The sequence below is a fragment of the Macrobrachium rosenbergii genome, chromosome 3 (assembly GCF_040412425.1).
Source record: "Macrobrachium rosenbergii isolate ZJJX-2024 chromosome 3, ASM4041242v1, whole genome shotgun sequence".
Taxonomy (NCBI): domain Eukaryota; kingdom Metazoa; phylum Arthropoda; class Malacostraca; order Decapoda; family Palaemonidae; genus Macrobrachium; species Macrobrachium rosenbergii.
Window position 1 is genome coordinate 64,221,230 of NC_089743.1, and position 26,994 is coordinate 64,248,223.

Below are 26,994 nucleotides of genomic sequence, written 5' to 3' on the forward strand. Positions count from 1 at the left end.
GTTGAGATCTACATATTACTAGTGAAGAGTTATGATTATTAGCAGATGCACACACACACCAAGAATTAGCATGAAAGCAATTATATTTAACTGACCAAATTCTAGGGTTTATGGCCTCAACAACATAAGAAGCTGAAAGCTTCAGGATTTTGAAGGCAGAAAGTCTGTACAACCTGCCCTTTTAAACTGAAGGTCTATAATTCAGCCCACTTGACATAACTGTACTAGAGGAAAGCAGGAGGAGGAAGCCATAGATATAATAACCCAAATAAATCTGATTGGAGGGTATTTGTAAGAATCAAAGATATTGGGGGGGGGGACTCAGAACACTAGATAGGGTATATTAAGTCTCAAGACACATATGGTTGGTGTTTACTGTTGGTATTGGGGTAGGAAGGACAGAATATGAGATACTTTAAAAAGGCAAACATGGACTTTAAAGAAAAATAACGAAAGCAGAGATAAAATTGAATCAAGAGATACGGTTCAATATGTGAGTCTAGTTAAGTAAAGATTTGTTGAAAATAAAATAAAAAAGCAGTTCTGTAGTAAGAGATTTTGATTATGTTAAAGGAGGTATTACTAAAAACTAAACCTGAACAAGTTTCAGAGGGTAAGTTTAGGAGGTGTTTGATACAGTGCAGATCATAGTAAAGACTAAATTTCTTGAAAAAGTAGTAGCCGATCATGTGACATAAAGGAAAACTCTGCTGAGTCCCCAGTCCTCACATTTTGGAACTACAGAGGTGTTAGGGACCCACTGACCTCCTGGATTTTATTTCCAGATTTCAATCCAAAGTTCTACATAATTATATTTCTTGGGTTACAGAAAATTTTGTCTTGATAAAGAATCGAGACTGGGTTTGGAGATTGTAGTAAGTATTTGAAACTGGATAGTTGGAACTGATGGAAGTGTATGCTGTACTAATAATAAAGCATTGAAAGGTCTTAGAGTGATTTGTCCTACTCATATGTTAAAGGTGGAAATATCCCAAAGGTTAGCTCTCAGGTTTCAGGGGTAGACTGATGGTTTAGGTAGTACTCCTGCCATTCTGTCCGGTGTCCACTAATGTAACCATTCTGGGGATTTTACATTCTTATAAATCTAATCCCAACAAGCAGGTTAGGGGTTACAGTTGTTCCTCAAGTGTCCACCAACATAACCATTGTAAGGATAATTGCAGGCTTATTTTAGTCGTGGTTCAAACAAGAAGGTTAGTTTACAATTGTACCTCAAATTATTTGCCTTTTTGGCAAAGTAAGGGGAAAGATAGCTGGGAGTCAATTCATTAATGTTGAACTGAACTTTATTTTTAAATTTTCAGGTAGTTTTTTTACTTAGTTTTTCTCTCATGGACAGTCCCCAAGATGGCTTTTATTCAGTATCTACTGGATTCTCTGGTACAAAGTACATATGTGATACTGGTGTTGGAGTTAGTGTCTAATTTTTATATAAGTAACTTACCCAGTAATTACTTAGCTAAGAGTTTCTACTCGAACGGCAGCTTAAATTTTGAAATTCGCGTTAGCGATTCTTTTGTTTTTATGTAGGTGACAAGACTCCGCCCACTTTCGGGGTAAGATAGATGAACAACTAAGCCAATAGATCAATTTGTTTATGCCGCTTGTATTGTCCACACACCGTGTTAACTAAGCAGCTTGGTTTTGACAGTTGTTGTTCCTTCCCATTCGGTGAAGTATTCTTTGTATATTAGCCTTTCGGCATTTTTTTTTTTCTGATTTGCCTTTGTTACCGAGTGTGAATTTTAGCTAGTTAGTGTCAGACACTAGCTCTTCTAGTTTCCGCTATTGCAGCAAAGGCTGCAATACCAGGTTAATGATGTAGATAATCCTGCTGTATCTCCTATTGTTCCTGTTTCCCCTGTATCATTCCATACTCCTAGACCACTTACTCCTGCTCCTGGCTTTCACACTTCTAAGCCCCGTCACTTTGCCAGCATGGAAAATAAATTTGATCAGAGAATCAATGGTGGTAGGTATAGTGGCCCAATTAAGGGCATCGATGTGTGTCCTTATGGATAAGTTCGACAAGGAAAGTGAAAGTGAAGTGTTAGTGGAGGAGGTGGCTGTTCGTCCCGCTGATTCTCTTAGGCATCGGTCACTGCCATACTCCCCTGAACCAGGGAGGAGGCATACCGTTAGCCCAAGGGAGGTCAGTGGGGTCTGCCCACGAGCAGTCGCCCCCCTTCAGAACAGCCTGTTGCACTCCAGGTTGCGTTAAGAGACAGCCGCTGGAAAGGCGTCTCAGACGTGCATCAGCTCTTGCCTAGTTCGGGAGATTCTTCGCTGTACAGGTGCCAATGGCGTTTTCCTGACGAGTCACGCCCCTTGAAGAGGCGTTCTTCTTCCAAGGATAAAGCTCCTTGACTGCCCAGCATAAGGTTAAGGGAGCCTATTCTCAGTCCTCAGCCTTCTTACAGTAAGTGGGACAACCCTGAACGCTTCTCCTCTCCTGGGTGCCAGGAACGGGTGTTCAGTCACTCCTCTTCATTTAAGAAGTGTCTTCTTGCTGACTCCAAGCGACCTGCTCCTAGTGTGCAATGAAGTTCTTCGTCTAAGCGCCCGGATTCGACTGAGCGCCCTACTTGATGAGCGTTTTTCGTACGATGAGCGCCAAGTAGCGGCCAAGCTCTGTATATTACTTGGATGCCTGCCTTCTGTTAAACTCCGACACAAGTAAACTTCTTGAAGCGCCCAAGTGCCCTTTGGCACCCGAGTTCTCTGCTGACACATCTGTTCGCTTTAGAGCTCCAACACGTTGACATACATCTACTCCTCCGTCTGCTGCCAGTGCCTCGCGGGATCGGCCAGTATTTTGATGTCGGCTTCTAAGCTACAAGCTCCAGCTTTGACCAGTTTGGCGACGAATTGTCAGTCGGCCTCATGTTTGGATCCAGCTTTGGCTCCTCTTCAGGGCAAGTTGGGTAGCATTCTGCAGCTTCTTCATGGACCATCCACTGCTAAGGCACCTCCATCGTTGCTCCCTTGTCTCCTGTTTCGTTGGAAGAAGAGGATTTCCATCGATATTATCTAGCGACTCCTTACGCGTCCCTTCTGAGGTTTTTACTTCAGAACTTGTCGAGTTCTTCTCTCCTGCAACTTCTTTGTCCCCGGCTTCATCTTCTATGATGAGCAGTCAGCCTTGGGACACTGCCAGACTCCCTAAGTTGGTTCTCTCGTCCTTATCCAAGAAGGCCCTTAGGGAAGTGGAGAACTAGCTTTCTGAGTAGAGGGAGCAGAGGAAGGCTTGCTTTAGTGTTGCTCCTTCTTGTCTTTCTAGGTCTCGCGACTTATCTTATACTACTGGAGAAGCTCCTTCTGTGGGAGTGGCTGCCTCCTCCCAGGGTGACTTCTCTGGTCTCATTGAAGCAGGCAGTAGATCCACTCTTGCATCAGCGAAGGTATTCTTTTCGGCGCAAGAGATGGACCACCTTCTGAAAAGTCTTTTCAGTCTTAAAGTCTTAAGTTTTATGGACTGGTGTTTAGGTGCTCTTGCCAAGAAAGTTTAGGAGCCATTGCTTCCGCCTGATTACGCTTCGGAACTTCTAGGTTTTCTCTCCTGTGCTGATAAAGCAGTCAGAGACTGTTCGCAGGAGGTTTTGCTTCGCTATACATGATGGGCGTACTCAAGAAGAGGGAACTGTGGGTTTCCTTTATGTCTAAGGGTGTGACATCGTCTCAAAAATCAGCACTTTTGTTTTCTCCGCTGGACAATTGTCATCTTTTCCCACAGACAACTGTTAGTGAGATTGTTTCCAGCCTGCATAAGAAGTCTACCCAGGATCTTCTTACACAGCTGACGAAGCGACAGAGAGATTGGACCGCAGTACCTGCCAGGACTTCTCCTCTGCAGTTGAGGCCCTTTCGCAGGGACAGGCAGGGATCTCAATCCAGGTCCAGAGGATCAGTTAGGTCCACACCCCGAACCATCCAGAAGTCGCCAACTAAACCTTCAGCCCGCAAGCGAGGCTAGTTCTCCATGCCCAGTGGGTGCGAGGCTCCTTCTCTTCTGGGAGAGGTGGAGTTCGAGAGGGGCAGACCAGTGGGTACGATAGTCAAAGTACTCAAGGAGGGTTATTCTATCCTTCTCAGGGAGGGGTTTCCCTTGACCAACACTCCCATCGCCTTGAAGGCTTACTCCGAAGGACTGTAGAGGTATTTGGCCCTCTCAGAGGAGGTTTCCTCTCTCATCAGCAAAAAGGCCATAGAACTAGTCAGGAACTCTGAGTCGAAGGGATTTTACAATCGACTCTTTGTAGTACCCAAGTCTGCAGGGGGGTGAAGACCTTTGCTCGATGTGAGTGCTTTGAATGCCTTTATAGAGAAGACAAAATTCAGTATGGAGACAACACAGTCGGTTCTTGCTTCCATCTGTCAGGGGAACTGGATGATCTCCCTAGACATGCAGGACGCAAATTTTCATACCTGTATTCACGAGGATTCAGGAGAATACTTCAGGTTTGTCTTTAGGGGCCGAGTTTACCAGTTCAGAGCACTTTGTTTTGGCCTCTCAACTGCCCCACAAGTTTTTATCAGGGTACTTGTTCCCCTGGCAGGTTGGCCTCATCTAGCAGAAGTAAAGATCTTACTCTATTTAGATGACTGGCTACTTCGCTCTCCCACGAAGGGACGATGCATGGAGGACTTACAGAAAACGATTTGCATGACTCAAGATTTAGGACTTTTATTGAATACGCAACTTACTCTCACTCTGAGATTTCTCTATTTAGGGATTCTGATAGACTCTTGGAGTTTTTGGGCTTTGCTTTCCCCCAAGAGAGTTGAGGACTGTTTAAGGAAGGTCGACCTGTTTCTCACCCTTCATTCGTGCACAGCAACTCGGTGGGTGAGTCTTTAGGCACACTGGCCTCATTGGAGTAGTTTGTGAGACTGGGGAGACTGCCCATGAGTTGGTGGAGGTCCGAAGAAAGATTGACGGAGGGGAAATCTCTTCTCCCAGTGAGCCCCGACCTAGACTTCTTTTCCGACACGTTGGATCTGGGTTGGGGAATGCTCCTCGGGAACTGAGAACTCTCAGGAAGGTGGTCCCCGAAGGAAAAACAGCTTTACATCAACCTACGAGAGTTGAAGGCAGTTCACCTGGGTCTCAGTCATTTTGCAACAGACGTCTGCAACAAGACGATCACAGTGCATGCAGACAACACCACAGCCTTGGCCTTCATAAAACATCAAGTGGGAATGCACTCGTTCTCCCTGTGTGAGATAGCAAGAGACCTGTTGTGCTGGGCAGACCAGAACCTAACCCAATTAGTCACAAGATTTATCCAAGGCAAATGCAATGTCCTGACGGACGAACTTAGCTGCCGGAATCAAGTCCTTCCGACAGAATGGATGTTAGACCGTCAGGTTTGCTCTAACCTTTGGAGTCTATGGGGACAACCGACCCTAGACTTACTTGCAACTTCTCGGAATCACCGTCTACCTCTGTTGTCCTCCCCTGTTCCAGACCTTCTCGCATGGGCAACAGATGCGATGATCCAAGTTGGTCAAATTTGGTCCTTTACGCTTTTTCGCCCTTCGGAATGGTAAGGGAAGTTCTCAAGAAGTTCTGCTCTCACAGCAATGTAAAGATGACTCTGGTGGCCCCCTTTTGGCCACAGAAGGAATGGTTCCCAGACCTGGATCTCCTCATAAACTTTCCAAGGCTCCTGCCTGCTATTCCAAGTCTTTTCAGACAACCTCACTGCAGGATATTCCACCAAGGCCTATCCACTCTGGCCCTGACAGGCTTTTGACTCAGTAGACTTGTCCGAGCGAAAGGATTTATGCGATCGGCAGCAGAGGCCACTGCCAAATGTAGACATGACTCGTCCATCAAGCTCTACCAGGCAAAGTGGAAGTTTTTTAGGACCTGGTGCAGAAGAAAAGGGGTTTCATCTTCTCAAGACGTCTTTCCCTCAAATAGCGGATTTTCTTCTGCCCAGTACTTGAGGTCTTCCACCTTAAAAAGGCTACAGAGCAATGCTCTGCTCTGTTTTCCATCACAAAGGCCTTGACATTTCTTCTAATCGGGATATTTCGGACCTGTTTAAATCGTTCAATACCACCAGATCTAGAAAGGAGGAGAATTTCCCATGGAATCTAGATGTGGTACTTAAGTGGTTATCAAGTGAGTGCTTCGAACCTATGCGTTCTTCCTCACTGAGGGACTTAACTAAGAAAACTATTTTTCTCGTAGTGCTGGCCACTGCGAAGAGAGTAAGTGAGATTCAAGCAATCGACAGGAGGATCAGCTTTTTGAACGGAGACGCAGTCTGTTCCTTCTTATTAAGTTTCTTGGCGAAGGATGAGAACCCTTCACACCCTTGGCCTCTCGTTCTTTCACCATTAAGAGCCTATCTGATATTTTAGCCACAGAAGAGGAGGAAAGAGTGCTATGCGCAGTGAGAGCCCTCAGGTACTACCTGCACTGAACCGAGAAAATTAGAGGACAGTTTTCTCATTTGTGGTGCTTGGTCAAAAATCCCTCTAGACCTTTATCTAAGAATGCCATTTCCTTCTTCTTGAGAGATCTTATCATTGAATCTCACTCCAAGTGGAGGAAAATGACTTGAAAGTCATGAAAGTTAAAGTGCATGATGTAAGGGCAGTTGCTACATCAGTAGCTTTCAGGTACAATCTTTCCTTATCCTCCATTCTTCAGGCAACCTACTGAAGAAGCAAGTCGGTGTTTGCAATGCACTATCTGCAGGGACGTGGAAACTGTTTACAAAAACTGCAGTACCCCAGGACCAATGTCCCCGTGGCTGGCTTAGTGATGGGTGAGGAAGTGTAGGAAGTATCACTTCCTATGTATTTAGCTCTTCGCCTTGTTTGTGGTGTTGAGTTCTGGGGAAGCCTGGAGGGAACAAGAGTGGAGTGCCCAACAGAGTCTTTTAGTGTTGGGTAGTGGTCATGTTAATTTTTGTGGTGTACGTGATTTTGTTGCTGGTTTTTTTATTGTGTTTTGGTACTGTGCCCTGAGCAGGGGCAATTGTCTGAGCTTTGTTGGCCTTCGGTATTGACCTTCGTCACAAAGTTCCTTATGTATATTCTGTCAGCCTTCGAAGTACTCCGCTGCACAATATCCCACTTCTGTAGAGATGACTCTGGCTATACTGCCACATCTCTACAGGTTGAGATGAGTGCCAACCAGACCACCACATCTCTACAGGTTGAGATGAGTGCCAACCAGAGGCAGTAATTATCGGCGCAGCTCCTCTCACCAGGTAAGGAAACAACAAACATTGTTTCAATGAGTTCGGCATGAACCAAATAAGCTTCTGAAGAGTTCTATCTGGGGAGCTAATCTTTTCCCACAAGAAGAAGTTGATGCAGTCTTATCTGAGGCGGCTAGGGTCAATCAGAGTCTCCGTTCTCGTTGGGGTCTGCCCTATAAAGCGGAAGCAGTCTGATCTTGCGGGCCTTCCCCAAAGTCCAGCAAGAAATTTAAACATTTCAAACGCCTCCCGGCTCAGTCCTTCGTCCAGGTTCCTTACAAGATCAGCCTTCAACCTCTTCCTCCCAACCTCCGCCTCAGTATGTCCTGGTGAACCCGTCACATCAGTCTCTTGCTGCCCCCTCCTACGTCTCCTCCCCGGCTTTCAATGCTACATATGAAAGCCAGGGGAAATTTCGCTCTAGGCAGTCAACCAGAGGCAACAGGCCCCGTGGCTATGTTAGGGGAAGAGGAGCCCCCCGCTCCTCTCCCAGGAACAGAGGAGGTAGAGGCTCCAGAGGGAGGAAGCAAACACAGGACCGATGACATACATCCTGTGGGTGGGAGGCTGTACCATTTTCGGGCCCGGTGGACCTTCTGTCCCTGGGCTCAGAGTATAGTTTCCAAGGGCCTAGGTTGGAGTTGGATCGACGGTCCCCCTCCACCAGTCAAGTTTTATCAGGCTCCGACCAAGGATCTCGAGGACTTTGTGGAAGATCTTTTGCAGAAACAGGCTATAGGGAAGTGAGGACACTGAAGTTCCAAGGCAGGCTCTTCAGTGTTCCCAAGAAGGGTTCCGACAATGGAGAGTAATTCTGGACTTGTCCCGTCTGAATTCCTACATTCGTTGCGACAAGTTTCGGATGCTTACAGTCTCCCAAGTTCGGACCCTACTGCCCCGTGGAGCCGTAATCACCTCTTTAGATCTTTCCGACGCGTATTATCACGTCCCGGTTGCGAGAAGGTTCTCCCCCTTTCTGGGGTTCAGGCTCGGAAGGCAGGCATATTCCTTCAAGGTGATGCCTTTCGGCCTCAACATAGCCCCAAGGATTTTCACCAAGTTGACAGACACGGTCGTACAACAACTCCGGTCTCAAGGGATTACGCTGGCCGTGTATCTAGACGACTGGATCATCTGGGCATCCAGCGTCGAGGAATGCCGGAGGGTTACATCCGTGGTGGTCGACTTTCTAGAATCTTTGGGCTTTCGTGTAAACGGAGAAGTCCCGCCTGGTTCCGAGCAGTTGTTTTCAATAGCTAGGAATCCAGTGGGATCTAATTCTCACAAGCTCTCTCTTCCTCCTCCCAAGAGGAAAGAGATAGCCAGAGCAACCAGACAGTTTCTCAAGTCCAAACAGAGCCCTCGACGGGCCCAAGAAAGAGTTTTGGGCTCCCTTCAGTTCGCTTCAGTGACAGATCTGTTGCTGAAGGTAAAACTGAAAGATATCAACAGAGTGTGGCGGAGTCGAGCAAATATCAGCCTCAGAGACAAGGTGTCTCTGATTCCTCCCATCTTGAAAAAGAGACTCCGGCCTTGGTCGACTGTCAAGAGCCTGTCCAAGTCAGTCCCCCTGCAATTTCCTCCTCCGGCGTTGGTTATCCACACAGACGCCTCCCTAAGCGGGTGGGGAGGATATTCTCAACACCAAGAAGTGCAGGGGACTTGGTCCCCCATGTTCCGCCAGTTCCATATAAACGTTCTGGAGGCCATGGCGGTCTTTCTTACCTTAAAGAAGCTTCTTCCCCCCAAGAAGATTCATATAAGGCTGGTTCTGGACAGCGCCACAATAGTCCACTGCATAAACAGGGGAGGTTCAAAATCCAGCCGGATCAACCAGGTAATGATTGCACTTTTCTCCTTGGCGTGCAAGAACAAGTGGCACCTGTCTGCCACTCATCTTGCAGGGGTCCGGAACGTCGAGGCGGATTCTCTATCAGGACAACTCCCCTCGAAAAGTCGGAGTGGTCCTAGACAGGGCCTCGTTCAATTGGATCTGCAACCAAGTTCCGGGCCTGGAGGTAGATTTGTTCGCAACCAAGCTCAGCAACAAGCTTCCTCATTACGTAGCTCCCAACCTGAACCCTCAAGCTCTTTTCACGGACGCAATGTCATTGGATTGGAACAGGTGGAAGAAGATTTATCTGTTCCCTCCAGTAAACTTGTTGTTAAAGGTCCTTCACAAACTCAGGACATTCAAGGGTCAAGTAGCTCTAGTGGCTCCCTACTGGCCAAAGAGCAGCTGGTTTCCACTTCTGCTGGAACTGAAACTTCGCCACATCCAAATCCCCAGTCCGAAAACTAACACAAGTAGTACAAACTCAGACTGTGTCAGCTTCCTCAAAAATTCAAAATGCCCTGGCTTTGTGGACTTTATGAAATTTGCGGCTCAAAGGGATGCTAACGTTGATCCTGTCAATACCATGTTCTTGGAATCAGATAAGCGGGTCTCCACTCTTCGGCAGTAATGAGTCAGCAGTTAAGAAGCTAGCACTCTTTTTGAAAGAATCTGAGGCTACAGTAATGACCATAAATTTGGCAATCTCCTTTTTTAGATCACTGTTTGAGAAGGGTTTAGCCTCCAGTACTGTTACTACAGTCAAGTCGGCTTTACGAAAAGTATTTTTGTACGGTTTCAAAGTTGACCTCACAGATCCTTACTTTTCTTCCATCCCTAAGGCCTGTGCACGACTGAGACCAGTAATCCGTCCACATACGGTTTCCTGGTTTTTGAATGACATGTTGAAGTTAGCCTCAGATATCGATAATCAGTCTTGTCCCTACCTTTCCTTATTGAGGAAAACGTTGTTCTTAGTTAGCCAAGCTTCAGGGTGCTAGAATTTCAGAGCTGTCTGCACTCTCTAGGAACCCAACCATGTCGACTTCCTTCCATCAGGGGAGGTTTTGCTGATTCCTCACCCTAAATTCCTAGCCAAAATGAAGATCCATAGAATAGGTGGTCGCCTTGGAAAATTCTCCCCCCTTCCTCAAGACCTGTCCCTGTGTCCAGTTCATACATTGAGGGCTTATTTAGACAGGTCCTCTCACATCTCATCTGGGCCTCTCTTTATCAGGGAAGGTGGGGGTAATATCTCTATGTCTGCTATTAGACAGCAAATCCTTTACTTTATCAAGCAGGCTAATCCTGACTCAGTCCCAAGAGTTCATGATATTAGAGCTGTGGCCACCTCCATTAACTACTTCCATTACATGAATTTCACGGATCTTACCAAATACACTGGTTGGAAGTCACCCTTGGTTTTCAAACGTCACTATTTGAAATCCTTAGAAGCTCTTAAATTCTCAGCAGTCGGCAGGGAACGTTGTCCCTCCCTCTGGTACCCTTTCTGATTCCTAGTCAATTCTTCCTCCACTGCCTCAGTTATCCCCTTACAGTCATTTCAGTCAGGCGTGCCTTGACTTTCTCAACTGACCGTGTTATCTGTATATTTGTCTAATTGACACATTTATGTTATAATGTTTTCAATTTTGTATAGTTATTTTGTTTAAGTATATTTTTTATATTGTCATGTTAATTTTAAGCTCCCATCAGTTACATTTGTACATTATTTGTTATTATTGCTAGCAATTAAAATTTTTGGTGGACCTTTGGTCTTCTGTTCCCCTTACATTTTGTTATCTCTTGCAGTTTAAGAATGATATTTATTTCTCTGTTAATTTTTCACCGGCTGACACGGGACCCGATCCAGAAAAGGGATTTTGACAAAGGAAAAATCTATTTCTGGAGAGGGGACCATGTCACCTGGTGACCCACCCTCTGTCATGTGTCGTGTCCCCCCATAGTAAACATCATTCTGGTGGGGTGTTGCTTTCATGGAATGCGGCTAGCGGTGATTTGTGTACTGTCCATGAGTGGTGCATGGGTTTGTAACGGCACCTCTCTGTGGGACTTTTGACTTTGGGATCTCTATAGGATAAGGTTCCGTGTTTTTATAGTTCACCCTTTTCCATACATGACTCCATCTGATGGAGCTCGCTCTGGGGGTAGTAACTCCAGCATTTCATTTAGCTTTCTCTGGTATCTAGCAACGGAATTACCTAGAAATAAGTGCTGAATGGACTTTTTCACCGGCTGACACGGTCCCTTCTCCAGAAATAGATTTTTCCTTTGTCAAAATCCCTTTTTAGGTCATTAACTTTTCATATGTAGACTGTTATTTTACCATCCATGATTCCCCACCACCTTTCAATGTGGAATTAGCTAAGCAATTACTGGGTAAGTTACTTACTGTATATAAAAATACATTTTTATGATAAAATAAAGTTTTATATATACTTGCTCAGTAATTACGGATGGAGCCCACCCTCCTCCCCTGCGCTTGGACTTTGTTTGCATAAACGAATTCATCTATTGGCTTAGTAGTTCCTCTCTTATCCCAATAGTGGGTGGGGTCTTGTCAAAATTTAAGCTGCCGTTCGAGTAGAAACTCTTAGCTATGTAATTACTGGGTAAGTATGTATAAAATTTTATTTTATCTGGAAAGTGTCGTATTGAGTGATTTGAAGATACTGTACATATTTTTAAATACTGTACTACAGATAAGGTGGCAAATTTTACTTGCACTACCAATCAACCCTAATTTGGACATGTACTGTGAGTATGAGCACTTCACCTGCTGGCAAGGGATTCTATTAAGGTGTTTCAAGTATGCATTGCCATCAAGTGAAATGCTCACACAAAGTACATGTCTGAATCAGGGCTGATGGTTACTGCAAGTAAAAATTTGCCACCTTATCTGTAGTATTTAAAAGACCAATATTAGACATTGCTATCACCAATTTAAGATATACTTTGAAGCAGAGAATATATTTTTTCTTAACAGCAACCCAAGTGTTGGGATCCATTGAACAAAAGCTATCTCGGGGAATGTCCAAAACATTAAAACATGCAAATTTTTAAGTTCAGTCCACCACGAATGAAGTGACTCCCAGCTGTCTACCCCCATACTTTGCCCAAAGAGAAGAGTGCTGTACCAGCATAATTTGAGGTACTGTATACAACTGTAACCTAAACAGCTTGTCAGAACCAATTTTACTAATATACTAGTACAGTTTAAGCACAATAATTATCTTCACAATTAGTTACCTTTGTTTCTTGGTGTTTGTGCTAAATTAGCAAAATAGGCAGTCAAATTTAGTCACCAGTTTTGCCATTTAGAACTGTTCGGGGCTTTGTTGATAAATTCCAGTACTGTATAAAGCACATTAAAATACAGTTTTGCAGTGTTTTCCTTCATATGAAAAGTCAGCTTCTATTATGTAGTTGTTCCTACACAATGTACAAACCATCGGTCCTTTACATAAGGAATTACTTATCAACGAAGCTTGGGGGGGAGCCTGGCGATCAAGACAACCTTAGTTTGGTGATCTCCGCTTGCTCCGAAGGGGAAGCTTCTTCCTCGGGGCAAGAGGAGTCTACCTCCCCTAGCCAGACTTTCTTCGTCAGGTCAGGTGGATGAACTCTGAGAAACTTGGGTCTCCATGGGTCTCTCGAGTGTTCCTTCAATATAGGGCTTGCTTGCGTACCTGAAGTCATCTCGTGCATCCAAGATTCCTGTAGTAACTCAAGCATCTGTCACTGCTACCACCGCTACTGTGACGACAACAGTGTTTGCCAAAATGACTACATCGGTTACCATGCTCCAATCCTGACGACCCCACCTGTTGTGGACCATACTGCTCCCCACACTCCTGTCCCAGGTTATGCAGTACCCTCCCACCTGCTGTTCCTGCCAATCCCTCCTTCCTAACGGCAATCCTGAAGATGTCCAAGAAGAAGTCAAGGAAGAGGAATTGTAAGGTGTCATTGTCATCTTCATCTGCTGCCTCCTCCCCTTCTTCTTCTGATGCTTGTCGGCCAAAGAAGAAGAAGGTTGCTTCTCCCCTCTAAGAAGTCCCGTCTTGGGTCTTCTAAGGGCTGCCTCCCTCCACAGGGGTGGCAGTGGGATCTCTCATTGGCTCGCCCCAGTCTTTGGACTTGGGTCCATTTTGCGTACCTCGCTGAGGTCTTACGATTCACAGCCTCGAGTATGTGAGTCTCCAAGGCCTGCGCACTCGAAATCAGTTCTGGGAAGTCTTCCAAGACTGGTGCTGTGCCTGCCTACTCCCATGTTTCTTCGGACACTCGGGCAGGAGAGGATCTCGTTGATCGTACCTTACATGATTCAGGAGCTTCGAGTGCTCGACAGGATCGAGTCACTCTGAATACTCAGGTTTCGCCAAAACCTCGAGTACCCCAAACCAGTACTGGAAAGCCTGCTTCCTGGTCTGGTTCAGGCACAGGACGAGAGAAGGTGTCGAAGCATGGAGGTGCTTCTTTACCTCCTACCAGTACGTCTTTGAGTACAGTACTTGGTCAGGTTCCTGACCCAGTGCTTCACTTGTGGGTCCAAGCACCCGGAGATGCAACAAGGAGGTCCCCTTCTCAGTCTTTTTCTTGCCAGGAGGCCTCAGCCTCAAAGAAGACCGGAGCATGTTGTGAGGATGGCGCAAGTTCATGCCCGGGAGTACGCGACCGCTCTCCTCTGGCTAGCCCTCGTTCATGTTTGTGTGAACCTAGATGCTTTCCTTGAGACAGCACCTCGCCTCTTGGACTTAGGCGTTCTCCTAGAACCGTGCAGCCTCACTACCGCTGGCTGGCAACAGGAAGGAGTGCTCGATCCCCCTCACCTGTCACTTCAACCTCTTGGGGTTACACTGGGAGGCCTGAGTCGGACAGGAAGGGATCCGATGGGAACGCTTCTTTCCAATGCAGTCCTACCATGAAGGCCTACACTCTGGGTTTGGTTTTCCGACCGACTCGGGCATATGCCCAAGCGGTCAAGGGAAGATCAAAGGGGTCTGCTGAGGTTCTCTCTCCAAAGGGGAGAGTGGATTGGGAGGACTGTGCCTTAGAGGGACCTGAGGGTCCTCTTCCCCAGGACTGAGACACCTCCAAGACACAGAGGACCTTTGCAGAGATCATTGCGCTGATTTGTCAGCACGATCTCTGGGAAGGGGCCATGGCCACTACTGTGGATGGTCTTTCACTCCTTGGATCTTTCTGGGGTCCTAAGAACGAACCCAAAGCTTTGTTGGGGTGCCATGGTCTGGGCTTTCTGAAGGAGTACTCGAGCAAGTGAATTCTCTGGTCTCTGGGCAGGAGAATTCGCTTTGCTCGAATCATTCGGAGAAGCTAGTTTCCCCTCTGCCTTGATAGAAGTGTTTTTACACGCCCTCGGAGAGGTCTTTGCCAACTAAGCAGGTTGACTCAGACCTAGTTTGTTTAGGCCCGGGTCTTTCACTGCAGCAGCTTACTACGGAAGGGGTTTCTCTCCTGCAGCAAGAGGCAGTGAACCTGGAGGCTACCGTCATGGCAGCACAGGCAGTCTCCTGGTTGGATCTGTGGTCCTTCATAGTTTCCAAGGCAGCTGCCTCCTTGGGTTCGATCAACCCCTGGAGAAGACTCTGTCTTTGGGAGACAGTGCCAGTCTTACCATATTCTCAGTACTGTTTTACGGGGGAGCTGAAGCTGATGTCTGTGCTGATAAATGTGTCAAGTATTCAGTCAAGGACAGTGAAAAAATGCTGCACAGTGGAATTAATCCCATCTTCATCATAACCAGACCATATCAGACAATATGCAAAGTGGACAAAAATGTCTAGAAAATGGCAGCTGGCCCTACTGAGGATTGTAATAAATTCCAAGAAGTTACCACAAGAGCTGATCCAGCTAAGATTTTATTAAAGGCCTATTATTGACTAGAAGAATACTGTGCATAGCTACTGGAAGAGCAGCAGAGGAGCTGAATAGAAAGCTGGGTACAAAGTAAAGTGAAAATGATATTTACTAAATATCAAATTCAAGGAAAAAGCGAAGACAAAATCTGGGTGGGTCAGGTGTCATCAAAGATCTTCAACCCCCCTACTATCCCTAAGCTTGGAATCAGTTGCCTTGATGTGTCTTCTCTAAATATTTTTGTTAAAAGCATCTTTCTCTGCTAAACCTTCTCCAAATCTTATGTAACTCACTTGATCACACCGTGTTAATCCCTTGCCTTCCTCTCAGCCTTCTACCCTTAACAGTTTCCATCCAAGTCCTCTTCACTTCTGCCTCCTCCTCATCCTCTACCACATAACTGAACCATCTCAAGTGTCAACTCCTTTCATATCAGTATCTTTGCCATTCACTGCACTACTCCTAATTTCTTAATTTTTTATCCTCTCATGCACCAAGATCCTCAAGATCCACCTCAGCACCCGCATTTCTCTTTGCTCCAGGTTCTCGTCCTCCTTCCTATGCTCAATGTTTCTAGTCCATACATCATCACATGTGGTTACATTCCAGTTATTTATTTTTACTCCATTTGACATTCCATTGTCACACACCCCTGCCACCTCCCTCCATTTCCACCAGGCTGCAGTTATCCTGCTTTCAATCTCAGCTTCACACCCACCTCGTGGCTTGAAGTAGATCCTAAGTACTCAAAGTAACCTACCTGCCTTGAGTCTAGGCCTCTTATGTCTTGCAAAAATAATGTGTCTCTTCCCTGCTTGCTGGACACCATTACCCCACTTTTACCTACATTTCCCTTCATACCACCCCATTCAAGAGATTCCTGCCACTTGCTTACCCTTCTGTACATTCCTTTTCAGTCTCTGCTGTAATCAGCAGATCATCTGCATATAATGATTCCTATAGAGTTTCATTTCGAATCCTTTCATTCAGTACATATTTAACCAGTACAAACAGAAATGGGCCAAGTGCTGATCCTGGATGTAAACCAGTTGTAACTTCAGATAAATCTGTGTTCCACAGGCTGTTATTAGTGCCATCCCTGTTCTTTTATACATCATTTCAAGAACATGACCAATTTTTTTGGCTCTTTCCTCTATAAATATGTATCTATTACTAATTCATTTGTATCTGCTTCTTTCGCACATGTGTTAGAATGTTATGTCAATTCTTGTCAACTCACTTTTTACATTATTTGTATTTATCCATTGTAATTATTGCCGTGAGTAATTGACCTCAGGTCACCAAAATTCTATTGTAAACTAAGGTATACTTAACTTCCTCTGTGTGACATCCGCACAGCGCTTTATAAGCGGCCTGCATTCTGAATAAAGTAGCTGTACCTGTCCTCCTGCTCATTATTTAGCACCTCTTAAAGTGGTGACCCCGGAGTGGTTCCTGGAGCCATTAGCGGACTCATACGGAGGTCCGAACCCAGATCCTCGACCCTTACACCATGCCGCTCGAGGACCTGATCAGGATGGCGCAGCGGCTGGCGGACTCCGCAAGGGCAGCGAAGCGGGCATCCACGCCTGCTCTCCCCATCAGGAGATAAGCGCCGTCACCAGAAGGTGGCCACCATACCACCACAAGAAAAACCCACCGGGGCCTTGCCACTACCATCAGCAGTATGGCAAGGACGCCCAGAACCCCCCTGCTCTTTTGCCCATCCAAAAAACGGGGGAGGCGGCAGCCAACAGAACAGGCCGCCATGGCAGCAAAGGAGCCCAAAACCATTAGGCTTCTATGTCCGCGACACTGTCCCTGGCAGGATGATGTTGGTCGACACCGGGGCCATTCGATCAGTGTTTCCGCCATCCAGGGAGGACCACAAACGCCCTGGCTGCCTTCCTGACGGCCGCCAACGGGTCCCCCATCCTCTGCTACGGCATCAGGCTCCTGTTGATCTCCATCCTTGGCCGGAGATATGTGTGGAACTTCGTCATGGACGTAAGGACCCCACTCCTGGGCGCGGCAGTCGACGTTGGTCGCAAGCGTCTCCTAGACACCGACTCCTGCCAGTCCCTCCCCCTGGCACCGGGACCCAGCGTGCCTACCATCTGCTCCATCACCCCACACCAGTACGCCCAGCTGCTGAAGGAGTTCCCCGACGTTTTCAAGCCTGAACTGCGCCAGGTACCCGGGGCCCTGGCAAAGCACGGAATGTACCACCACATTAAGACGAAGGGCCCCCCAACACATGCAAAGTTCCGGAGGCTTTCCCGTTGGTGCCTTCAGGAGGCCAGGACGCTTTCGCCGAGATGGAGCGGATGGCCATATGCAAGAAGGCCTCCAGCTCGTGGGCCCCTCCCCTCCCCATGGTGCAGAAACTGGATGGCTCCTGGAGACCCTGCGGCAACTACAGGCGGCTCAACCTCACAACTGAACCTGATCACTACCCTCTACCAAACATGCAAGATCTCACGGCCTCCTTTCACGGGGCCAAAATATTCTCTAAACTAGAACCTTTTGAAATCTTACTTCCAGGTACCAGTTGCTCCAGAGGATATCCCCAAAACCGCCATCATCACGCCCTTCGGGTCCTACGTCTTCGCCTTCTCCACCTTCGGCCTGAGGAACGCGGGGGCAACCTTCCAGAGGCTGATGGACAGCATCCTGGGGGACCTGAACTTCTGCGTCTGCTACGTGGACGATATTCTAATTTTTCCAGATCCCCAAAAAGCAGCACGGTCCTGCAGCGCCTGCGACGTCAGGCTCAACAAATGCACCTTCGGCGTCGAAAAAGCTGACTTCCTGGGCAGAGCATCAACACCCCTACCTCTGTCGAGGCCATCAGGCTCAACTACAAATGCACACACTCCATGGCCCCCTTGACAGAGATCCTGAAGGGCCAACCGAAGTCCTTAATGTGGGGACCTGACCAGCAGCAGGCCTTCTCCCTCGCTGAGGCAACTGCCTTGGCCCACAGGACCCCAACGCCCCCTCCAGTTGACGACGGATGCTAGCAACATCGCCTGTGGGGCTGTCCATCAGAGGTTCCCTTTTTCACCCCTACCTCTGTCAGGGAGGCCAGTGTATCGGGCAGTATGTCACTTCAAGTTCCTCCTGGAGGGGATGGTCAATCTGGATAAACCACCAGCCGCTGGTTCACGCCCCAAAGTAGGGGGATGCATGGTCTTCCAGGCAGCAGCGGCTCCAGTGGCCATCCCCCTTGGCAGAAAGAATCCTGAAGGGCCCTCCAGAACTGAGCTCAATGTGGGGACCTGGGAGCAGACCAGCACCCAGAGACTTCAGCTTATCAAGACCGCCATCACGTCCCTGAGTGGAAGGGACGTGCCTGGGGGACCAAACTGCTGTGCACCAGCCAGCCCCCGCTGGACCCCAATGCCCCCTGGTGTTCCAGTCCACGGGCTGTCCCACCCTCTGGCAAGATGATGGAGCTGCTGGCAGAGAAGTTCATCAACATCGCCTGTGGGGCTGTCCTGGAGACAGCAACTGATGCCAAACCAGCAAGCTGGACGTCACACCGAGACGGGTAGGCGAGTTTCCCCAGCCATCGCCTTCCCCATCAGGCGGGGCCAGATACCTCCTGATGATCGTCGACTGCTCAACCAGGTTCAGCCCACAGAGCCACCGCCAGTGTGGCGAGGCCCTCCTCTCCAGCTGGATCAGCCGGTTCAGTGTCTCGGACAGGGATCTCGACAGGGGCAGGTCTTCCTGTCCGAGCTGTGGTCGCCCTGGGCCAGTATGTCACCACCGCCTTCAGCCAATGGTTCCAGGTCCCTGGAGCATCCCTCATGGCTCGCTGCAATCTGGATAAACCACTGAGCCGCTGGCCAACGGCGCCTTCCAGAGAAAAAAGTAGGGGATGCATGGTCTTCCAGACATAGTCGGGAAGTTTGCCCCCTGCCAGCGGACATCTAGGTCAACAACCTTCATGTCCCCGGAGTTCACCTACTGTCAGGGATGTACCGTCTCACTAAAGACCCCCGCCCTTTGCTTGAGAGGAAACAGCAGACGGGAAGGACGACTGGGTGTTGGTCGACCGTCTCAAGCCCGCCCTTTTGGAGAAACAGCAGACGGTCGGCGCCCTCCTCAAGAACCGTCGCTCCACAGCCGAGCCACCCCAAAGGGAGGTCGCGTGGCCGCCCCGGAAAGCAAAGAGCCAAAACCACAGCCAGCCGCTCGCGGTGTGACCGCTCACACCGCACCCCCCAGCTGACTTTGCGGAGCTGTGGCACTCTCCAATGTCCCAGCAGATACCTAGATTAATCAGACGTTACCCATGTTTTGGGGCGGGGGGGTATTTGTAAAGTCCCTGCTGAGCGAGTTTTCTATGATGAACCACCCATTTGCTTCAATACCACTCCTATAGGATCGGGTCAAGTAGAATTAGCCATAGTTTTCCTGTATAAATATGTATCTATTACTAATTCATTTGTATCTGCTTCTTTTGCACATGTGTTAGAATGTTATGTCAATTCTTGTCAACTCACTTTTTACATTACTTGTATTTATCCATTGTAATTATTGCCGAGAGTAATTGACCTCAGGTCACCGAAATTCTTTTGTATTCCTCTGTGTGATGTCCGCACGGCGCTTTATAAGCGGCCTGCGTTCTGAATAAAGTAGCAGTACCTGTCCTTCTGCTCATTATTTAGCACCTCTTAAAAAGTAAACTGCACATTGCAATTACAACTATTTCTGTATTTTATAAATGATTATCTGTGATAAAAACAATAAAAAGAATTTTGACACATCAAAGCAAATGAAGGAATGGCCACTGTTCATTTTACCTTTCTTAAGCGAATCGACCCAAAGGTGATCCCCAGTGAATATTAAAATTCATCAGGTAAGGAGTTTGTAAGTTACAAATCCTACAATAATTATCACAATTTTCAACGGTTCATTATCTTAACATGCCAGCAGAGAAAGGGAATTTGTAAAGAATGCTTAACAAAATGTGTATTCTCCTTGGCATTTGTTTCAAATTGCTGCTAAAATGTTATTTTTTCCCTACAAAGTAAATCCTTTTATAAAATATGACTGCTTTTTTTTTGCCTATTACAGTACATTAATTCATTCAACGTAATAGATGACACTTTCACATTTTTAAAATTTACCCAAGACTTTTAAGTAGATGTTAAATTTTTGCTTTTCAAGTTTTATTCTTCGCAAAAAAAAAAAGAATCTTTGTAACGTCCCATACAGTTACTGAATCGATATCAGCTTTTCGATACTGCATAAACGTCCCACTTACTTAATTTCTCCTTTTGCACAAAATCAAGAAGTATTAAGAAAACATTTATCTGTTGATGGAACTGCCTGCAAGACTGCTCAAACCCGTTATCACAGTATAACCAACCATCATAACCCAAGTTCTTGGAAAATTAGTTCACTTATGTAAAACTGCACCTTTTCCAAATAATACTTAAAAGTACACAGGAAAGTAATCACATCTAAAAACACTAACATAAATCACTAATCAATGAATATAAAGTCACCAGCTCATATAATCTCTCATTTTCTCTCTCTCCATACATCAAATCTGTCTATGACGGGACACAGTTAAAAAAAAGAAAGAAATTCGAAAGGGAGGGATTGTAGACCTTCATCTTTAAAAACCATAATCTCCGAGAAGAGGTTTAAGCTACCGGGAAAGGAGGAACATTTTCATCATGGAAGATCAATAAGAAAGGGCGTTCTCTCCGTGGTTGTATGTATGAGAGAGAGAGAGAGAGAGAGAGAGAGAGAGAGAGAGAGAGAGAGTACTTATACTATAGAGAGACCAAATTTAATAAACAAGAAATGAGAAAATTGTGAGCAAAATGCACAGTGGTATCATATTTATGATTCAAGGAAAATGCCCAAGGCTATTGGCAAATTTCGGAGCCTCTCACATATAAGATTTTTCCCTGAAACCTATAAAACCATACAGAGAACCATGTATTACTTAAAAATTCTGCTTCTCTCATATGAAAGTAGTTCACGTCCTTTACAACTCGTACAGAGGAGTGCTGTAGATTGCACAAGAAAACCTCGTACTTTTTTAGTATAAAAGTGTAGCCGTCTTGGATAAAGGAAAATCAGTCTTTAAATATGTGAAACAGTTTTCTTTGCTTACTACGCAAACTAGTGGACATGAACAGTGTAAGTGATGAAATGTCTTTCATGATTGACAGCTACCTTATTAATTACTTTTGGGAAGTGGTGGGGGGGGGGGTGGAAACGAGCCTTCATACACTTGAGATCATATGCGAAATGAAAAGAAGTGACGAATTTCCCTAAAGCTTTGCCAAATGATTAGCATTTCCTTTCTCTGGCAAGCTGGCACAGACTCTTACAGCCCGTTACATCATGAAAAATAGAAACAGGCAACTTACTTTTCTTTTTTCCTTCCTAATTGCTTCTTCTTGTGAATAAACATGGCGATGAGAGGCAACAGCCTCTCATGGATCAATGGATAGGAAGAATTAATCTTGTCCTCCAGGGTTTCTTTGTCGAAGCCGTTCTGAAATGAAAGATATTATTGTTACAACCTCTTCTAGTTCTATCATTCTGTTCACTTTATAGGTAGACCTGCCTAAAATTCTAAGTATATGGAAGGTGAGATGGAAGGGGTGGGGTGGGGCAATGTTTAAATTGAGTCACCTGAAGAAGAAAAATGAAAGTACAATATACATGAACGAAGTTTTACCGAAAAAACGAAATCTATAGTTATGATATAAACTACAAATCTGCACTTCAAAAGAACTGGGAATGTGTGATACGGACGGTAATCGGGTAAGAATTGCTAGAATATTCTAGGCATTGAATGAGTTTCAAGTATGGAGGGGGTTGGGGGGGAATGTTCTTTCTGTAAAAGGTCTGTAAATAAAAAGACCATACGATAACAGGAGAAATATTTTAAATGCATGTTAGTTGGGATGACAAATGTAAGAGCAAATGCAAACAAATGCCTACAGTCAAGTGACTATAGTGTACCTGTTATGGCAATAAAGACAGCCGAGGGATTTTTGTGATAGATAAGGCGAAAAAACTGAAACGTTAACAGGTATGAAATTTTGCTTAATTTCAAAAGTCAGCATGAAGTATGTGAATTATTTTTATTGCACTTTAGTTCTATCCACCTTTAACACATGCTCATAAAACTAGTTCTATCTACCTTTAACACATGCTCATAAAACTATTTGCATACTAACAAACAAACCGGTAGGTAAATGGATAAACAGAGGTTCGAAAAAATAAATGGAAAGGAAAGTTATTTTAGATTTACTTTCAAGATAACAGAAGGCTTTGGTAAAAGGTGTACGGCTGAGCCCAAGGTTACATGGTCACCACTCGACTTTAGCTGATAACTGTGTCACATGAGACGACAAACTCATTTAAGCCATATGATCTTAAAAAAGAATATTCTTATATAAATCCCAGTCAAATACAACTGCATTTCAAGGTAATATTTTGCGAGTAACTCAAAAGCTAAACGTCAACAGATGGATAACTATAAAACAACCATTTTTTATTTATTTATTACCTAAGAGAAAAGGATGAGGTGTCAATAGATAGGAGGTCACATGGTATATAATATCATCTTACGCACAGCACTTTCAAAGGAGAGAGAGAGAGAGAGGCCTGAAGGTGGTGCTCAGGTGAGAAATTACTTAATAACCTTCATGTTACTTTTCAGGTTCGAGACCAATCGGACTGCCACATAGTAAACCATCTGGGGCACTTCTCCGTACAATTGGCCAAGACACGGAAGTGAATATTAATACGTTCAGGAATCAAAGAACAGTCTGCAGGATTGTCCGGAGAGTATAAACGAAACATACCTGTCAGAGTGTAAGTGATCGAAGTGGTGAGAGTCATTAGGGTAAATAAAAAGAAAATTTCCCCAGGAATGGTCTCCACATTTTTTTTTTTGTCAATTTACTCCAAAAATATATGGTAAACAAAACTGGGATTTACAAGTGATTTTTTATTTATTCACCATAACATAACGTATTTATCTATTCTAAGAATTAATGTGCTCGGTGCGCATAAGTAGATGTGTCCCCCGGTAAAAGTACTCTGTTTTATTGTACTTTTAGTTTCAGAATAGTAGAATGGTCTCATTAAAGAACCCCTTAAGTGAATATCGAAAAGTAAATAAACTAAAAGGTCACGTGGAAAGGAAACGTATGCTACAATGCGCAAAGTTAAAACAAGTATCCTGTTTTTATTAAAGCTCAGAAAATTTTATACAAATATTTCGCAAAAATTTGGGTAGGAAAATCATTAACACAAAAATTTGATTAACAAATCGCTTCTTATATTTCATGAATTAATCCAAGACTTTTTTTTTGTCACTGATCTGATTTACGTTCTGAAACACTTAAAATGGGCTTAGTTACATAGTCTCTCACCATGACTGTATTTAGTAAAGATTTCCCCCTTGTGAAACGACAATGAAATTTAAACACTGAATATGAAAAATAGTAAACGTCTCCCTAGACCTTGCGCTTATCATCAGATGTAATAAGAAATCTGCTCCCCCGCCCCCCCTCGTAGGGGGACAATGCCGTCAGTGCACCTCAAGCAGTGCACTGTAGGCATTACTTGTGGTTCTTTGCACCGTCCCTACGGCCCCTAGCTGCAACCCCTTCCATTCCATTTACTGTACCTCAGTCCATATTCTCTGTCTTCCATCTTACTTTCCACCCTCTCCTGTACAACTGTTTCATAGTGCAACTGCGAGGTTTTCCTCCTGTTACGCCTTTCAAACCTTTTTACTGTCAATTTCCGTTTCAGCGCTGAATGACCTAATAGGTTCCAGCGCTCGGCCTTTGGCATAAATTCTATATTCTATATACACCCAGCCCCCGTGATAAAATAAATATTGTATCAACATAACAGGATGCCGAATTGACAGTCGTTAGTCTGCTGGTTTAAACGTTAAGCAGCATGGTATTCCTGTATGCAATAAAACTATAAATGATTCCTATGAATTTCATCACTTTGCCGTCCAAGGAATATCGTGAGATCTAAATCCTTCAGATGATACAAAATAATTACTTTAAATGGTAAAATAATTAAAATTTCTTATTCACAGAACGATTTCGTGGTTAGAAACTTACATTAAAAAAAATAAACTCAGTTCACACTATTTGGGACAGAAGCCAATTACCTGCAGAAAATAATGAAAGAGACTGCTGTTTTTCATTCACAATAATCAATGCATGAGTGAAAGGGGAAAATAACGGAAGGTAATGAATCTCGAAAAAGTCAAATACATGCTTATGTTTACAAGGATTAGTAGAGTAACTGACGTTTACCACAACTAGTAAGCCAGTTCAGCATTAAGATTTGCAGGTCAAAGGAATATTGTGTGTTCGTGCCCCCATGTTTTGGCGACAGCAGCTCTCTCGAACTGCTTTTCATGCACAGATGGAGTGATTAATTTTTAACATTCCCTGTTTTCTGTTCGTTCTTTCTGTATTCACAGCCACTGCTTATACCGGACTCACCATTTATATCAACCCAGATTACAGGGCTCCAGTGTGATAGACTACTTGCGTGTACACGTGTTATATCTGAAGCTATTTCATATAATATATTGACCAAACACAGAAAATATGAGAAATGGTAACACGTGTAATTTTATTGGGAAAATTAAGGTGGTAAGGAAATACTGAATTTGGGAACAGGGCTACTCCAATATCTCATCACCGAGGGCAGGACGGATGGAGAGAAAAATATTGGACATTGATTCAGAATGACCAGTGCAACTGCCAATACATACTAAACTATTAACCTAAAACAAGGATGTTTATTATTGCCATTTTGATAAACGAACTTCAACTTTATTCACTTGTTTTATTGTTGTATTGCCTTCCATGAGTCTGTTAGCCTTTTTTTTTTCTTTTTTTTCAAATATTAGAAGACTACCAGGCATATTATCCACACTGATGTGGTTGACATTTATTTTTGCATTCTCATATACCAAAATGAAACACTATGATAACCTAACCCATGCCCCTGAATTCTATAAAATTACCTCCAGCGTTCTGTACTATATTATTAAATCTATTCTTAACCAAATATCATTCCCACTTACGTCCAACTGTCCTTTTGTCTCGCTCTCTCCCCGACTCAACGTCACAGCACATAATCTCTTAAGGTGCTAATACCCAACAAGCTTAGGTCAGATGGTTAGATTACTGCTTCAAGATGAAAAGCCCTGATGAGGAAGTACTCCATGTTGCCGATCCCCACGGGGGGGGGGTGTTAGTGCCGTCAGTGCATCTCATGCATCTCATGTGGTGCACTGCAGACACTGCTTAAGGTTCTTTGCAGCGTTCTTTTTGCCCTAGCTGCGGACCTTTTTATTCCTTTTATTATACCTCCTTTCATATTCCCTCTCTCCTATCCTAATTTCCACCCTATCCTAACAATTGTTTCAACATTATCTTCAGCGCTGAATGACCTCATAGGTCTCAGCGCTTGGTCTTTGGCCTAAATTTTATATTCCAGTTCCAATTCCCATGATGCTGACCTTACGACAAATTGCTCAATATTTCACCACCTTTCAATAAAATCATCTCCCAATAAAGTTTGTTGTGATTCCTCCTGTATGTCAGATACTTATAGTGAAGGTCACAATAATTGTTCCATACCATTATTTTTGCTGGTTTGTGTGTGTCTTATGTTTAAGGAAATAAATGGTACCCACTTGAACTTCGACACATGGATGACTGTCCAAAGATTATGCTGGTGTATGGAGGTGAAATTCTGGTCCTTTGCTAACAATGCTCTACTAATATAACAATGCTCTACTAATATTAACTCCACCTTCCTAATCTCATCAGTCTGGATGGTTCTCCATATACAGCACCTTGCTTCGCTGGTGCAAACACTAAGCTCTTCAACTCCCAATTCTAAAATCATTATACAATTGGTGATTTCCGTGCTCAAGATCCTGCTAATTTGGTATTTATATATTAGCTCATAACGCTTACATAATGCTTGCCTCCTTAAAAAGAAACTCAAGACATTCTAGTATTTTTCTTCAGCAAACCAGCAAATTATCAGAGTACTTTTGCTCAATTCTTAGTTGTATCATGTATCATTTTTATTTTTTTCCTATCCTTTGAAATGTCAGTCCATCCTCTTAGGAGAGGCGATTGTTTCAATACCTACTGCTTATCACTTCGTGATGCTAAAACATTCGAGCGTTTAATTGACAACCGCTTTTTGCAATACCCAGAATTCAAATGTTTTTCAAGATCACCTTATATATATTCAGCGAGACAAGATCTACCGGATTACTTTTTTTTTTTTTTTATATAGTAACGCCTGATCATCCTATCTAATAAATGACAGGATTTTCTGCTTCAGCTCTTGATACCTCAATTCCACCAAAAGATCATAATACAAAAGAGCTATGACAGGCTTAGTACTTTCTCTGCTGATTCACACCGTGTTTTTTTGTTTTGGACTAGGCTAGGTATGGGGCTTAGACTGCCCAGTCTGAGAGTCTTGACATTTAGATCAAAATAGCCTTTGATTATTCATCTCATTGGCTCCCGCCTTTCAAAAACGAAAGCTGCCAACTGGTAGCCTGTCTCAGCCTTCACGGCTCACACAACAATGAACAATTTATTGCTTATTGTATTGGCCGTCATAGTTAAAAAAAAAAAATAAAATTTGGATCTTGATTTCACACCTGTTATTTGGTTGCTTGTTCTACTGGGCTTCACTTATCAGCACAAACTGGCATTTGGCTGCCCATCTCACTGACCTTTGTGTTGCTACTCATCACCACAGTCTTTGCATAAAAACTGGCATTTGGTTGCCCATTCTGTCCTCTAGCTGTAATGTTTCCTAAAACAATAGGCTGGCTTTCATCTTAAATACGAACTGTAATTTGGTCGCTTGACTAGTCTGCCTTCACAGTTCCATCAAAAACTGAAATTCAGTCATTCAGCATTCAAATGACAATTACCTTCATATGAAAATAAC

The 26,994-nt window shown here is 44.6% G+C and overlaps 1 protein-coding gene across 10 annotated transcripts in view; it reads right to left on the reverse strand.

Annotated features, from left to right (window-relative positions):
* The window catches only part of LOC136856646 (uncharacterized), a 120,333-nt gene that overhangs the window by 5,189 nt on the left and 88,150 nt on the right, over positions 1-26,994 (reverse strand). For all 10 annotated transcript variants that reach the window (XM_067134704.1, XM_067134658.1, XM_067134715.1 and 7 more), the window contains exon 3: positions 21,378-21,505. In XM_067134704.1, the coding sequence (XP_066990805.1) occupies positions 21,378-21,505 (128 nt within the window). The remainder of the gene's footprint in view (positions 1-21,377; positions 21,506-26,994) is intronic.